This window comes from Arvicola amphibius, chromosome 10 (assembly GCF_903992535.2).
Source record: "Arvicola amphibius chromosome 10, mArvAmp1.2, whole genome shotgun sequence".
NCBI classification, from domain to species: domain Eukaryota; kingdom Metazoa; phylum Chordata; class Mammalia; order Rodentia; family Cricetidae; genus Arvicola; species Arvicola amphibius.
In genome coordinates, this window is record NC_052056.1 from 123,332,006 (window position 1) to 123,346,342 (window position 14,337).

The window sequence follows — 14,337 nt, forward strand, 5'->3', positions numbered from 1 at the left end:
CCTCTAAGGAGAAGGCAGCTCAGAAATTCAAGGTTATCTTCCACTACACAAGGGGTGCATAAATCCAAGGTCATACATGATTATACAGGAAACCTGAAGCAAGCTTGGGACATAAGACCTGCTCCCTCCCTCAAAAAAAAAAAAAGATCTTTGAAATGATTTCTGTATTTATGATCGATTGCTCTAGTTGCTACTACAAATAGATATTGAAAGTGGGCACACACTGTTCACCGACCCGAGGGTATTTCGGCTGTAGGAACTTTTTATTAGCAGGGGGAGATGGGACAGTTTGAGGCAGGGAGGGCTGCAGTGGGGAGGGGTGCAGTTTGGCTCACTTGGGAGGCTCAGTGGCCAGCACCGGGAAGCAGCCTTCATGATGCCACTGGCGGTCCCGCAAGCGGCGTACAGCTTGCATCTGTGGCTGAAAGGCACCCCACTCATTCCAGTGTCGGAAGTCGCCGGGCTCCAGCAGATACTGATAGCCGCGGTAGCCTGGGTACTGGTAGCCGACCCATCTGGGGAGAGAGTGGGAAAGGTGTACAGACAGCCAGAGTCCTCCCTCTTCCCCAACCTCTCTCTTGCTACCCATCTTACAGCTAGTGTCCCAGGAGGGTCCACACAGCTGCCTGGCTCGGCCTTTCCTGCCTCATGCCCTGGGAATGACCTTCCCGTTTCCGGTAGCCTCAGTAGATTCTCCTCTGAAAAGTGGGCACCGTCACTTGGCTGCTGTTTTGAGTACACTTGGGGACCAGATGAAATGAATGCCCCCACTGTAGGCAGTAAGTTCACACCCATGGGTCCAGGAAGGATGGAATTCAATACATGAATCTTGAGCTCCCAGGTGATGAGGACGAGGCATCAGGAGCCATGTCTCCAAACCTGGGTGTCCCTTCATATGTGGTAGGTCTCTCTGGCTACTGTAAGCACTGTCCAGTGTCAGATAAATAACCTAGAGTCAATCCCAGAACCTGAGCCCTATGGGCCTCAGTTTACTCTCTGGGTGTGGTGATGGCAGTGATGCCACTCAATCTGTTTCTGCTGGGGACTCATTTCATCTGATGGCTAAGTGCAGCACAAAGGCTCCCTCACCAAAGAAAGGGGCAGTCAGCGATTCACTCTATGTTTGGTCCTTGCCAGAACACAAGCCAGGTCTTTCCAAGCCCTTCTCTGACCCATTGCTTGCCCTTGGCTGGTTTCTGTAGAAGAAGAGCCAGATCCCATCCTGTTCCTTCCACACTGCTACAAGTGGGTAGCCAAGGCTGGACCGTGTCCACACTGTACACAGCACACTGGTGTCTCTAGTGCTGGGCAGAGGAAACCCCTCTAAGCAGAGAGTGGCCTCAATCCAAGCCTTCCCTCTGTGTGCCCAGCAAGTGGCAGGCTCTCAGACAAGACTCACAATTCTGAGAGGAATGGATGAGGTTCAGGGCAGAAGGAAAAGGGGACTAGGAAAAGGCTACCATCCTGGAAACACTATAGAAAGGGTGAAAAGGACACCCAGCCACAAGGGCCATGACTAGAGACAAGGCCCCTGACTCTCCCTAGGTTCTTGAAGAAGTAGGGTAAAGGGCTCTGCTTGGGAACCTCAGATGTCAGGAATTCGGGTGGATGAGGAAGCCTCAACCACCCATTGTGCAGCCAGCAGCACTCAGGTGAAGACGGGGTGCCGTCTCACCCAGAGACCTCTGCTGGAACTACTCTCTGTCCACATCAGTTCTGGCCAGGGCCACATTACTCCTGAGCAGCTGAGAGTCTCTCCACTGTGGGCTATAGTACTTAGATGGAGGTGGAACTTGTCACGTGCCACAGAAACATGTGATCTGTTGGCCGAACCCCAGGACCCACAGTCTGTCCTGGAAGACTGTGTGTGTGTGTGTGTGTGTGTGTGTGTGTGTGTGTGTGTGTGTCTGTGCATATCTATGTGTATGTGACTGTGTATGCCTGTATGTTTGTCTTTGTATGTCTATGTGTGGGTCTCTGTGTGTATGTGACTGGGTGTGTATATGTGTGTCTGTGGGTATCAGTGTATGTCTCTATGCATGTGTCTGTATGCGTGTGTGTGTTTGTATATATATATATATCTGTATGTGTGTGTCTGTGTGTGAATCTGTATGTGTCTGTGTGTTTATGGGGGCTGATTATGAGGTCTTTCCCAGGAACCTGATGTGACATTTCACCTCTGGCGGCCTTAGCCTCTCTCTCTGCACTTGTTATGAGGTCCAGGACCTGGTTGCTTACGTGCCACCGGAGACGGTCACGCTGCCCACACGGTCACAGAAGCCATATACCCAGAGGCTGGGTACATCATCCTCTTGGATCTCCATGGTGTTGCCCTTGAAGTTGGCTCCTTCAAACAGGCAGATCTTGTGTTCCTGGGAGTCCTGGGGAGGCCAAGACCAGTCAGAAATGGAAGCTGGGGTGGGTAGAAGAAAGGGGTGAGGAGGGACCCCTTGGGCTTGCTCAGTGTGGACCCTCCTCCTCTGGGAAGAGAGGATAATGGTTTCTACATCTCAGGTGCCCAAGGATAAAATGGAATCATCCACACAGGCTTAAGTTCATATGTGGAAATGTGTGGCATCACCTTGCAGCAACACAGAGGCCCAGAGAGGGCAAACATATTGGTTTATAGCACACAGCCAGCAAGGGATAGCACCTTCCAGAGAAGTATCATCCCCAATTCCCAGCAGTCTCTGAGGTATTGGGAAGCCCCTTTCAATGTCTCTTTATATGAATTCTAATCAAGTGAGCTGCAATGGACCATGGTTGTAGAAGGACAGACAGATAGAGCATGGATCTGCATTTGAGCCCGAACTGTGGTCCTTATGCCCAACACCTTGGGCATTTTACTCTGTCCTGCAGGCCTCAGTGTGTTCTCCTTTAGAGTGGGTTTGCTGCCACTTCACCCCGGGGACTGTGGGTAAGAGACTTGATGGTTGAATGATAGACCTGGAAGAGACTGAGGTGCACCCTTGAATGTCAGCGTAGAAGAGTTCTGGCTGGAACTGGTGTTCTTTTGGTTGTTGATTTTGCTTTTCATTTTAAGTACTGGGGGTAGAATCCTGGTCCTGTTACATGCTAGGCAAGTGCTCTGCCACTGAGCCCCAGGCTCAGCCCCACTGAGTTTTAGTTAATAGGCGAAGTGCCATGGGCACGTGCAGCCAGCAGGGCAGAGCGAGGCCCAGCCTATTGCTGACGAGCTGTGCAGCACGAAGAACTTCATTTTCCATGTCCAGGCCTCGGATTCCTTATTGTTACAATTACTGTTGTAATGGCTTCTGCCTACTAGGGCTACTTTACGGATTCCACAAAAGGAAGAGGAAGCGCCGAACATCCAGCAGGTGCTCATTAAAGGGGTGCTTCATTCAACATTGTCACCTAGCAATGGGGAGGGGGGCAGGGCGCAAGCACATCCTTCAGTGAGGCACACTTAAGTGGAAGACTGTAAGTGAAGTGAGTCAGTCAGCTCTCCCAGAGGGAAGAGCAGTGGACCCAGGGAGGAGTTAAAGGAGAAGGGAAATTTAAGAGGGACTGTGTAGGTCAAGTGGAAGTACGAGAGCTAGAGAGGGAAGTAGGGCAGAGGTCACAATGAGTGGAAGAGAAGGCATAGACAGCGAACGTCTTTGAAAGAGGATGTGTGGTGTGAGGAAGGCATGGGGACACAGGAGACGAGGTCGCTACCTAATCGATGCCAGTGACTATTACCTATAATTATTGCCATCTTGCGGACCTTGAGGAGGGTCCAGTCTGTGGCTCCCTATTGCAGTGCAGGCGAGGCCTCATGCATGGTGCCCCATAAAGCCCTGTGGGACCCCCCTTGCAGACACCCTTCACACCCTGTGCCCCCACCCCCAGCTACTCCTGTTGCAGTTAGGTGATAATGTGTAATTTCTTCAGCTACTCTGACCCTGCTGCAGGACTCTGACCTCACTGGCCCCTGGATAGCTTTCCTACAGCTGTCCTTGGGCAACTCCTCAGGTGCTGGCTGCCCTGCTTTCTGTCAGGCCTAGTCTCCCCGTCTACCAACCTACCCCAAGCAGCAAAGACCAAGATTTCTGGATACTGATGGGCTTCCAGGGCCTGGGATGGAGTTGGCAGAGTCAGGCCACCCCAAACTGTCTAATAGGGCCTCAACTATGTATCTCTGGCTGGCCTGGGATTTGCTTTGTAGACCAGGTTGGCTGTAAACTCTCAGAGATCTGCTGCCTCTGGCTCCTTGAGTGTTGGGTTAAAGGTGTGCGCCACCACATTTGGTCCCAATGGTCAGGTTTGACTTTGGAAACAACTCTTTAATTTCATGAAAATGGGATGAAAGGAAGGCGGGGACCCAAGAGTGATGTGTGTGGGGTATGCTAGGTGCTCAGGAGAAGGACAGTCACGGGGACACAGATGACAAATCAGACAACTGGAGCACTTCCCTAAACGTAAAAGATTACCTGGGGTGAAGGAAAGGGGCTAGTGTCCCCAGCTGCACCTACAGATTTGGAACTAATTTATCTGGAGTAAGGATGAGTGGTAAGAGTTTTTAAATTTTTCTTATATATTTTATCTAACATCTATGCCTAAAATATAACCATAATTTTTATTTTATTTTATTTTATTTTATTTTATTTTATTTTTTTTGGTTTTTCGAGACAGGGTTTCTCTGCAGCTTTTTTAGAGCCTGTCCTGGAACTAGCTCTTGTAGACCAGGCTGGTCTCGAACTCACAGAGATCCGCCTGCCTCTGCCTCCCGAGTGCTGGGATTAAAGGCGTGCGCCACCACCGCCCGGCTTCATAATTTTTATTTTAATGTATCGCGAGAGCATGACCTTTTATGCTCATGAGAATGGTATGGTCGCGTATGTAAAACCAGGAGAGTGTTATGGCTCATCTCCATCCAGACCAGATCAATTTCACAGGCTCAGCAACTACTTAGGATCTGATTGTGGTGCGGCACACCTCTAATCCCGGGAGAAATATGAATCCTGGGCTGCAGTGTGGGGCCCTGTCTCAAAACACAAAGCAACCCACACAACAGCTACAAATGGCTAGGGCCTACTATATCAGAGAGCAACTTCTAGAGCAATGGTTCTCAACCTCCCTGACGCTGAGACCCTTTCGTACAGTTCCTCATGTGTGGTGACTCCCAACCATAAAATTATTTTTGTTGCCGCCACTTCATAACTGTAATTTCGCTACTACCATGAGTCGTAATGTAAATGTTTTTGGAGACAGAGTGTAGGCAAAGGGGTCGTGACCACAGGCTGAGAACCATTGCTTTAGTGGCGACTTCATTGTCACTGTTGATGGAGGAGAGTTATCTGTCTATGTTTCTTTCATTGGTTAATTAATAAAGAAAACTGCCTTGGCCCTTTAAGAGAACAGAAAATTAGGTAGGTGGAGTAGACAGAACAGAATTGTGGGAACAAGGAAGTAGAGTTGGAGAGACGCTTCAGGCAGTCGCCATAGGAGTCTCCATGCTGCTCCTCTCCGAGATGGACACAGGTTAAGATCTCTCCTGGTAAGCCACACCTCGTGGTGCTACCCAGATTACTAAATATGGGTTAAAGGAAGATGTGAGAATTAATCAATAAGAGGCTGAAACTATGGGCCAGGCAGTGTTTTAAAAGAATACAGTTTCCGTGTAATTATTTCGGGTGTAAAGCTAGCCGGCGGCGGGTGGCGGGACGCAGCCCCGCCGCTTCTCACTACACACTGTCCTAGTTGAGCATGCGTCTTCAACTGCACCCATTACACAGATGGGCGTACGAGGCCTTCCAGGGTTTGAAGCTAAGCTCTGCATTCTAACAGTGTGCTCCGTGAAGACTGAATTCCAGCCTGGGATTCTCAGCGTGCTGAGAGCACTCTGGCTGCCTAACCCACAGTGATGCATTAATAATGCCTGATAGTCCTGGGTGAGCCTTCATGAACACGCTTTCTTCACAGACATTTCCCACCTCAAGAGGTGAAAGTCGGCACCATCCGAGCCAGGCATGCATGAATAAGAATAACTGGCTCATGACTCATAATCAATTCATAATTCTGGAACAACCACGCACCATACAGGGCTATTGTCATGATCTAGATTCATCTCCTTTACACCAATCTAAACATCACAAAGCTAATTCAGCATTAATTGTCACAACTGTCTTTCCCAAAGTCCCTTTCTCAGTCACTTCGCAACTTTCTTCTTTTTTCTTTTTGCAGCAAGGTCTCGCTTGTAACCAAGGCTAGATCTGAACTCATAATCCTACTGCCTCCACCTCCCCTGTGCTGGGACCATGGGCCTGTGTCACCACACTTCCCTGCTCACCATAGACCTCTGTCCCAGTCCCAGGCACTCACCATCCTGATGGGCCGGAAGGACATGAGCCGGTCACTGCGATAACTGCTGGTCCAGGTGTCCCAGCGTGGGTACTCACCCTTCTCCAGGACAAACATCTCCCCACGGAAGGCAGATTGCTCAAAGGCCACCCAGCTGAACATAAGAAGGACCAAGAGGAACAGAGACGGGAAGGTTAACACATCAGCAAGTCCCCTCCCCAGCGCAGAGGTCCAGGCACCAAAATGAAAATCCCAAGTGGGTCCAATGGGTCTGGGCTTTATTATGTGCTAAACCCCTTACTTTCTTAAGTGCCTTCCCCCTCCCAGGCTTCATCACTTCATTTACACTAGCATTTTCTGGAGTTGGCAAAGGATTAAATGAGACATTATTTATAATTATCTGAGCAAATTATTTTAGCCAATATGGGATTCATACAGACTTTAAATGCTATAAGGACCCGGGGCCAACTAACTTACCATGAAAGATTTTCTTTTAATCTCACTAATAACTGGGAGGAAGTCACTGATTACGGCTAATGTGATTCTGATGCCTACTGGTCACTTCTTTCCAACCATGGGAACAACAGGCACTGGTCCCAGTCCTTCAGGCCAGGGTATGAAGTGCTGCTTTGGGTTCAAATCAAGGCTTCTTACAGGTACCCGTGACTTACAACGGAACTGGGTTTTAAATTGCTAGAGTGGTATAAACTCGTGTTCAAAAAATTGTTTAGAGCCAGGAGGTGGTGGCGCACACCTTTAATCCCAGCACTCAGCAGGCAAAGGCAGGCTGATCTCTGTGAGTTCGAGGCCAGCCTGGTCTACAAAAGCTAGCTCCAGGACAGGCTCCAAAGCTACAGAGAAACCCTGTCCCGAAAAACAAAAAACACAAAAAGAATTGTTTAAAGTAAAACACAGGAGTTGGGCAGGGTGATGCATCCCTACAATTCCAGCACAAGGGAAAAACAGCAAGACCATGATATCTGTGGCCAGCCTGGGCTACATAGTGAGAACCTGTCTCCAAACAATGAAATGAAATCAAAGGAGATAAATGAATATATGGGTGAATGTGTGGGTTGATGGGTGGATGAATAAGTGAATGGATGAATGAATGAATGGGTAAGTGAATCGGTAGATGAGTGGATAGGTGTATGAGTAGAGGGATGGATAGGTGGATTGGTGAGGACAGGAAGATAGGTGTGTAGATGGCTGGATAGTTGGATGAATAAACAAATAGGTGATATAGGGATGGAAGATGGATAAAAGGGAGTGGATAGATAATAGACTGATGGATTGGCCTATAGATGGATGCGCAGATGAACGGGTGACACATGTGGTGGACAGATGTGTAGATGGGGAGGGAACCTCAGAAACTGGTGCCACAGAGGTATGAAGACCAGAGACTCTGGGAAATGACAGACCAGCGTTCTAATCCCAGCTCATCATTGACTTACTCACCACGTGACTTGGAGCAGTCATGGATGATAGTTAAACATCAGTAAAAGAGAAGAAGTGGCTGCATGTACATCCCTGAAAAGTTTGAGCATCTGAAACTAGGGAACTTATGGAGCAGACTCAACATGACGCTCACACAGTAATCTCATCTATGACTAGTGAGGGGGAAGCGGCTGCTTATGTGAAGACGAGGCAGATGTGGTCTAGTCACCTGCTCCTCTCCCTCCACCTTCCTCTGTCCTCTTTGGATAGCCCATGAGGACTCAATCAGCAGTGAGAAATGCCAAGTAAGTGCCTGGTGCCCATTCTCATTGCCTGTGACTCATCGAGACACAAGCAAGAAAAGGAGGGCAGGAATCAAATGGAGCTTCAGCCCTGAGAGGTGGTGCCCAACCATGGTGTTGGGGTTCAGGCTGAGACTTCCCAGGTAATGTCTCTCCCCTCCTTCCCTTGCTCATTTCCTCTTCATCCTTTTCTTCCCACGAACCTGCTGATCCTTGCCCCTGGATCTCAGGCCCACATCTTTCCCTTTGGGGTACAACCCCTGAACAACAACAACAACAGAAGAAGAAGAAGGAAGAAAGGACATGGGTGCAGCCGTCTCTCCTTTTGAGGAGAAATACTCTGGCTTTGAGTCATCAGCATCCCAAACATTCTGAAACCTCAAGATGGCCACATCCAGCAGTTTCTGTCCCAGATGGGCTTAGGGAATGGGTGGGACTGACTTGGGGTTGACCACACCAGGGATGGAGTGGGCGTGAGAGGCGTGAGCGGCCCCCCAAAACAGAACATAGACCATAGAGTGCTGCTGAGACCCACAGGGAAGTAGAGGAAGGTAGATGGCCATCACTGTCTCCTGCCATGCTTGGATGTCTACAGTGCCAACCCCTGTCTCAGAATCATTCTTCCTCTTATCGTTTCAGCTTCAAGGAAGCAGGATTGGAGACAGGACAAGATACAGGAAGGAGTGAGCATTGGAACCCAAGTAGGTCCGATCTCAATCTGACCTTGAACCCAAGCTGGTCCTTCCTTTTGTGCTGTGTGGGCAGCTTGAGATGCTTTAAACACTGAATGGCCATTCCCCTTGGGGATTTCATGGTGGAGAAACAATAGCAGAAAGGACAATGGCCTCAGCTCATGGAGATAACCCAGGAGAGATAGTTTTCTGCTTCTGAGAATCGGGAGTAAAATCCAACAGCCTGTGACAGATGTGGACGCTGCCACTCAGCATGGGTGATCTCACCCATTGACTAAGCCCTACAGAGCCAAGGTCTCCCTGTCTGTTGACTGGGGAGTGGGGTAGCCCTCTCTCAGACAACTTGGTGCTGTTATAGGTGACATGCCATGCACCTGCTTTTTACATTACAGATGTTTGGGAGAGGGGATGTCTGGGGACATGTGGTTCCTCCCAAGGTAGCCTTACAATGCCAGGTCATCTCTGAGTCTCAGTTTCCTCAGCTGTCAATGAGGGAGCACCATACCTCCCCCCCCCCCCCCCGGGGTGTGCAGAGAAGCTAGGGAAAGACCAAAGGGTGACTACTATTCAGGCACTCGCCAGGCAAATGTAACTGTTTTGTGGTAGAGAGTGTCCCACCCCGTCCAGCACTCACGGTCCTGAGATGACGATCAGGCTGCGCACTCGGTCAAAACCACGATCCCCCAGGTTCAGGCACTCCCCCGAGAATTCAATCCGACGGCCCTGAAAGTTTTCCTGCTCGAAGACGACCAGCTGTAAAGAGAAGCCCCCCATGACCGGGACAGATTGAGGGGTGACCTGGCTCCATGATCCTGACCTCCAAATGAACAAATCTGATAGATGAGGGGCTCATATCCAACAACTCCTGAAGGGCTTGTGTTAATCATTGTCAGGATGCCAAGAGCCTCAGTTTGTGAATGAGCCTGCCCCCGTCTTCCCACCACTGAACTCAAGGCTAGTACCATGGTCAGGTGCAGAAATGGGGACGCATGTCTCCCATTCAAGGTCTCCCTATGTAGCCTAGATTACCTGGAATTTATTCTGTAATCTGGGCTAGCCCTAAACTTGGGATCCTCTGGCCTCCACCGCCGAGTAGTGGGACTAATTGTATGTGTGCCACCGGGCACAGCTCTTCTAGTTTCTTCTCTGTGTAATTTCTCAGCCAGGCATGACCTCTTCACCAGGAGTCCCCAACTTGGATCTTTCACTTCCTAACTCATATTCCAGGTTACATACATGGCCCTGACCCTGTTCTAGGTGCAGAATCCACTTTTACCGAGAAGCCTTCTTGGATTGCTCCTGCTCTACACTGGGCAGGAACCGAATGCCTTCTACTGTGGTACCACTCATAGCCAGGTACAACTCTGGGAAGTCACCACTGCCTCTGAGGCTCCCTCCTTCCCCTCCTCCTCCATCTTCTCTTCTTCCTCCTCTTCTTTTTCTTTTCCCAACCTCTGCCTTCAAAGATCTCCTTCTGGGCAGGGCAGATATGAGCTGTTTCCTTATTTGTGGACCCAAATATAAGTAATGCTCACTCACCCATAACACAGTGCACAGCCAACCCCTCATTCTTCTCTGCACCTCTCGTTTGGATTTTTGCACATTTTCTACCCCAATAGCAACACTGCCATTCAGCGATGTCAAGTGCACCAGGTGCAGGTGGCAGATACTTAAAGTTGGGGAGATTATGGTAGGGATAGTGTTCTGAGGGATCCTTAGGGCCAGGTAGAGGGTTTCCATCAAATCTTAGCTTATATATGGATTGTGGGCTTGCAGGTAGGTGTGTGCTACCTTGTTAAAAAGTAAATTTAATGATTAAATGCAATGACATAAATCAAAACCAGCCACATCCAGGCCAGATGTGAGTCATAAACCAAGTGTGGCCAGGGCTCTACCTGAGGGTAAAGCCACCATAAATCAAACCCCAAGGACAGAGAGTCTGGCTTTCCAGGAGCCCTGCAACTTGGACCTAGGCGAAGAATTTCCAGGAAAATCAGAGGTCAGCCTGGTGGCCTGGTGGCTCTCTTGGGATGAATTGTCCCTGCCACCAAACACCCTCCCCTCTGGTTTCTGGTTTTGCCCACCACTAAGCTCCTATGTACAGTCTGGCCTGGCAGCAGGCATCTTGCAGCAGGAGGACCACTTCACACTTCAGGGAATTCCCTTTTCTTCCAGGCATGTGGAACCCTTGAGGTTCCCAGACTGCCTGGGAGGGAGAGACCAGGGAGGATCAAGAACAGGCCAGGGAGGATGGAGAGCAGAACAAGGAGGATGGAGAGCAGGCCAGGGAGGATGAAGAACAGGCCAGGGAGGATGGAGAGCAGAACAAGGAGGATGGAGAACAGGCCAGAGATGACAGAAAGCAAAAAGAGTCAGAGGAAAGAGAGCATAGGGAGGCAGAGACTCAGAAACACGGAAGGGAGAGAAGATCTGCAAAGGAGAGAGAATGAGGAGGGAGTGGAGAAAGGGAAGGAGGGATGAGGAGAGTGCAGATTGTAAAGTCTCCCCCACCCACCCTGTCCTTACCCTGTAGCTCCCAGGAGGCAGGTCCCCTGATTTGGCGCTGGGCCTGGGCACAGAAGCTGGGACCGGGGCTAAGCCAGGGGCTGGGGCTGGCCCTGTGGTTGGGCCCCCCTTCCCCTTGCCATCAGGCCCCGGGTTCACTGCCATGGTGGGCACAGCCTTAGCAGCCTGAGACATGGTTCTTGATGCTGCAAAGAAAAATAAATCTTTGGGTTGAATGATTTTGGGACGGCAATCCCAAGCGGCCTCTACCCTTATGCTTCTCACCCTGTGTTGACAAGGCTCCTTCACAGACATCGACTCCCCCTGGGAAACAGACACACTAAAGCTGTTCCTCTCCTGGGCTATGTCCTTCCTTCAAGCCCCACACTCTGCTACTCTCTTCCTTGGTCCCCTTGTGCTTGTTCACTATCACATGTGTTTGTAGCAGGCTTCCACACCAGCTGAGTGACAGCCATACTCAGGAGTGTTCCATCAGATACAGTAACGAATGCCTCACACCCACCTTAACTGTGGGCTGGGGGGGGAGGGGTCTGGATCTCCTGTTACAGTCTAGCTAGAGTAAAGGTGCCCTGCCATCCACAGGGCAGTTGCCTCCCTTCTCAGCCAGAAGATGGACAGGCACCTGGGTTACTAAATGCAACCTTATAAACACTCCTGTCTAGGACAGTTTGCTTGGCTCTCTGCTAGACGCATGGGAGCTGCTCAGCCAACATCTGTTCAGAAACTCAGTGTAACTGTGTGTGTCCTGAGCCTCTCCCAACCATATGCCCCTGGCATCCTCTGAGGACAGATGTGGGTGTGCACACATCAGCCTGGTACTTGGGTTTGGGAGGTACAAGAGGAAGGAGTAGCGTGCTTCCGGCATTCTCTGCCAGAACTGTGACTTCAGCTCTCCTGGTCCCTCAAGAAACACAGACTTTCTGGCATGGGACATACCTGATTGCACTATCCCCTGGATTCTGCTGATAATTTACAAACCATGGGAGCACTGGGGCCCAGAGCAAACTCCTTGGGTCCAGCTGGGCTCCCAACATCTTCTCTCTAACTGGGCAAGCGCACACCTCCCAGGCTTCCGCAGGAGGACTGGCTGCTCAGTTGCCCACACATCTGAGCCACATCTGGGGTTTTCAACCACTCTCAGCCTTGTCTCTGTCCTCAGAGGCCCCTCCTTGCCCAGCATTGTGTTCATTCTTCCTACCCCTCCAATCTGCCTCTGGCAGAATACCTCTACCATTGCCAGAATACCTCTGCCTCCCTTCCTCTATTCCTGTTTTGTTGTTTTGAGAGTGGGTCCCTCTCTGTAGCCCAGGCTAGTCTCTGATTCTCAGTGTCCTCCTGCCTTAGTCCCTTGAATGCGGGCTAGACAAGTATGCACAGGCAACAGCTCTGGTTTTTGCTTCCTCCCAGTGTCTGCCCAGTTCTTCATCATACTCTCTCTCTTTCTATTTTCAGCCTTCTTCCCTTTATTTCCACCTTCCCCCAGTTCTCTGGCAGTATGGCGGTCCCCTCTTACCTGTGTTGAGGCAGGCGGGTGCTGTGGGCGCCTCAGGGCCGACCCCCCATTTTATAACCTGGCAGACACTAGGGTCTATAGTGTGCAGTACAAAGAGGTAGCTGGCTCAGCAAGCCTGGACAGGGTCCAGGGCTGGCTCTGCCCCGGTACTGCACAGGCTAGCACTTTCATTGTGAGGCTGGAACACAGTGAAACCCTGGCCCCAACCCTATTCTGACAGGGCAGTGTCCATTGCCCTGGCTGGAGACAGGCCCAGGGCCCTGATGGCTGCCAGCCTAGGGCAGAGAAGGGGCACCAGGAAGGAGGCAAGCTGAATTAGAATCCTGCCTCTGGGCCAAACATAGCACGGCTTCAGAAATCTCCATCTACAGGTACAGGTGACAGGCCTCCCTGTGGGATGCTACGCAGAACTGAAGACAACACTGATCTTGAACATGCTCCATCAAGACAGAAGGACTCTCAGTTCGCAGCCCCATTCCTGAGCATTTCTGTGGTGTTTGCAGCCTCTGGCTTTGTGATTGGCTCAGAAGCAAGCCGCCCCACCCTGGCTCTTACTGCACCGGCTTCTTAGTTGTAAAAGGCTGGGTGCAGAGGTCAGTACTGGCCAGAGGAGGCAGGCAGGCTCTGGCCTGCACATTTCATCTCAGGCCATCTGACCTTGGCACTGACTGAGGTCTGTCTGACATCCTGTTTCTAGTGTGGTGGCATGGGCTGGATCTCAGGTTCAAGGCAAGGTCCTTCCTAACTGCCCATCAGCCTCCAGGGACTGAACCCAGGACTGCTGCCAGGGTGAGGAACATGGAGTCTCTGAGCAATCTCATACCCTACTACACATGGCTGGGCAAGGGCCCAGCACTTCACACATGGCCTGGGCCTTCACAGATCCCCAACCGCATGAGAATAAAATACGGGGTATGTGTGTGGGAACTCTAGTGTTCACTAGAGGGTTGGGAGACAGGTAATGGACAGCCAAGGTGAGGGCAGAGATCAAAAGGTGAAGACTGATAAGCAGAAAGGGAGGAGAAGACGGTAGAATGGAGAGCTGGAGGGAGCCTGAGGCAAGAGAGAAAGCCGGGTGGCTGTGTGTCCTTGTGGGCCAGTGAACTCCAGCAGGTGGAAGGCAGATGGTCCCCCGTTTACCCAAACAGACGAGAGCAGCTTTCACCCTTGTCCACAGTGTGAACCCAAAGTGTACTGAGGCATGTCTTCAGCCCCTGTGGGAAAATTCTCCCCCTGAGAAACCCTTCTTCTTTGGGAAGTTCAGGACCCCCCATGCAGCCTAGCTCTATCTTGTGGTCACTCTGGCCTGGGACCGGTGCTGGTCCTGCCCCTCTGCCCACGAGTCCCTCTCCCTGCTAACCTCCTTTCTGCCTTTCATCCCAGGCCAAGTCCTTGAAGGGCAAGCTGGGAACACAGGATGGGGCAGCTACTGTGTCGGGCCAAGATGCCTGTGGTGGGGGCCACCCACAGATCTGGGCTTCAAGGGCAGGATCTCGGGTTGTTTCGTCCCCCTACCATCCTGCCAATGGGCAGCTTGCCAGAGGCTGGGGAGAGCCTCTCTTGCTGG

The 14,337-nt window shown here is 50.9% G+C and overlaps 1 protein-coding gene across 1 annotated transcript; it reads right to left on the reverse strand.

The window, feature by feature from the left end:
* Positions 1–244: 244 nt before the first annotated feature.
* On the reverse strand, positions 245–12,955 carry Crybb1 (crystallin beta B1). Its single transcript, XM_038346109.1, has 6 exons — positions 12,771–12,955; positions 11,258–11,442; positions 9,366–9,484; positions 6,325–6,457; positions 2,239–2,381; positions 245–515 (listed from the first exon to the last, which is right to left on the reverse strand). Exons 2-6 carry the CDS (start codon positions 11,429–11,431, stop codon positions 332–334), a joined length of 753 nt encoding a protein of 250 aa, XP_038202037.1. The 5' UTR covers positions 11,432–11,442; positions 12,771–12,955; the 3' UTR covers positions 245–331.
* Positions 12,956–14,337: the final 1,382 nt, after the last annotated feature.

What these genes read in the sequence shown, in the direction of transcription:
- Crybb1 (XM_038346109.1), bottom strand. Translation starts at nt 11,431, where the DNA reads ATGTCTCAGGCTGCTAAGGCTGTGCCCACCATGGCAGTGAACCCGGGG. An exon ending in TGCCTCCTGGGAGCTACAGG is followed by an intron (nt 9,485 to 11,257) that starts GTAAGGACAGGG and finishes TTCTCTTTACAG; the next exon opens with CTGGTCGTCTTCGAGCAGGA. An exon ending in CTGATCGTCATCTCAGGACC is followed by an intron (nt 6,458 to 9,365) that starts GTGAGTGCTGGA and finishes TCTTATGTTCAG; the next exon opens with CTGGGTGGCCTTTGAGCAAT.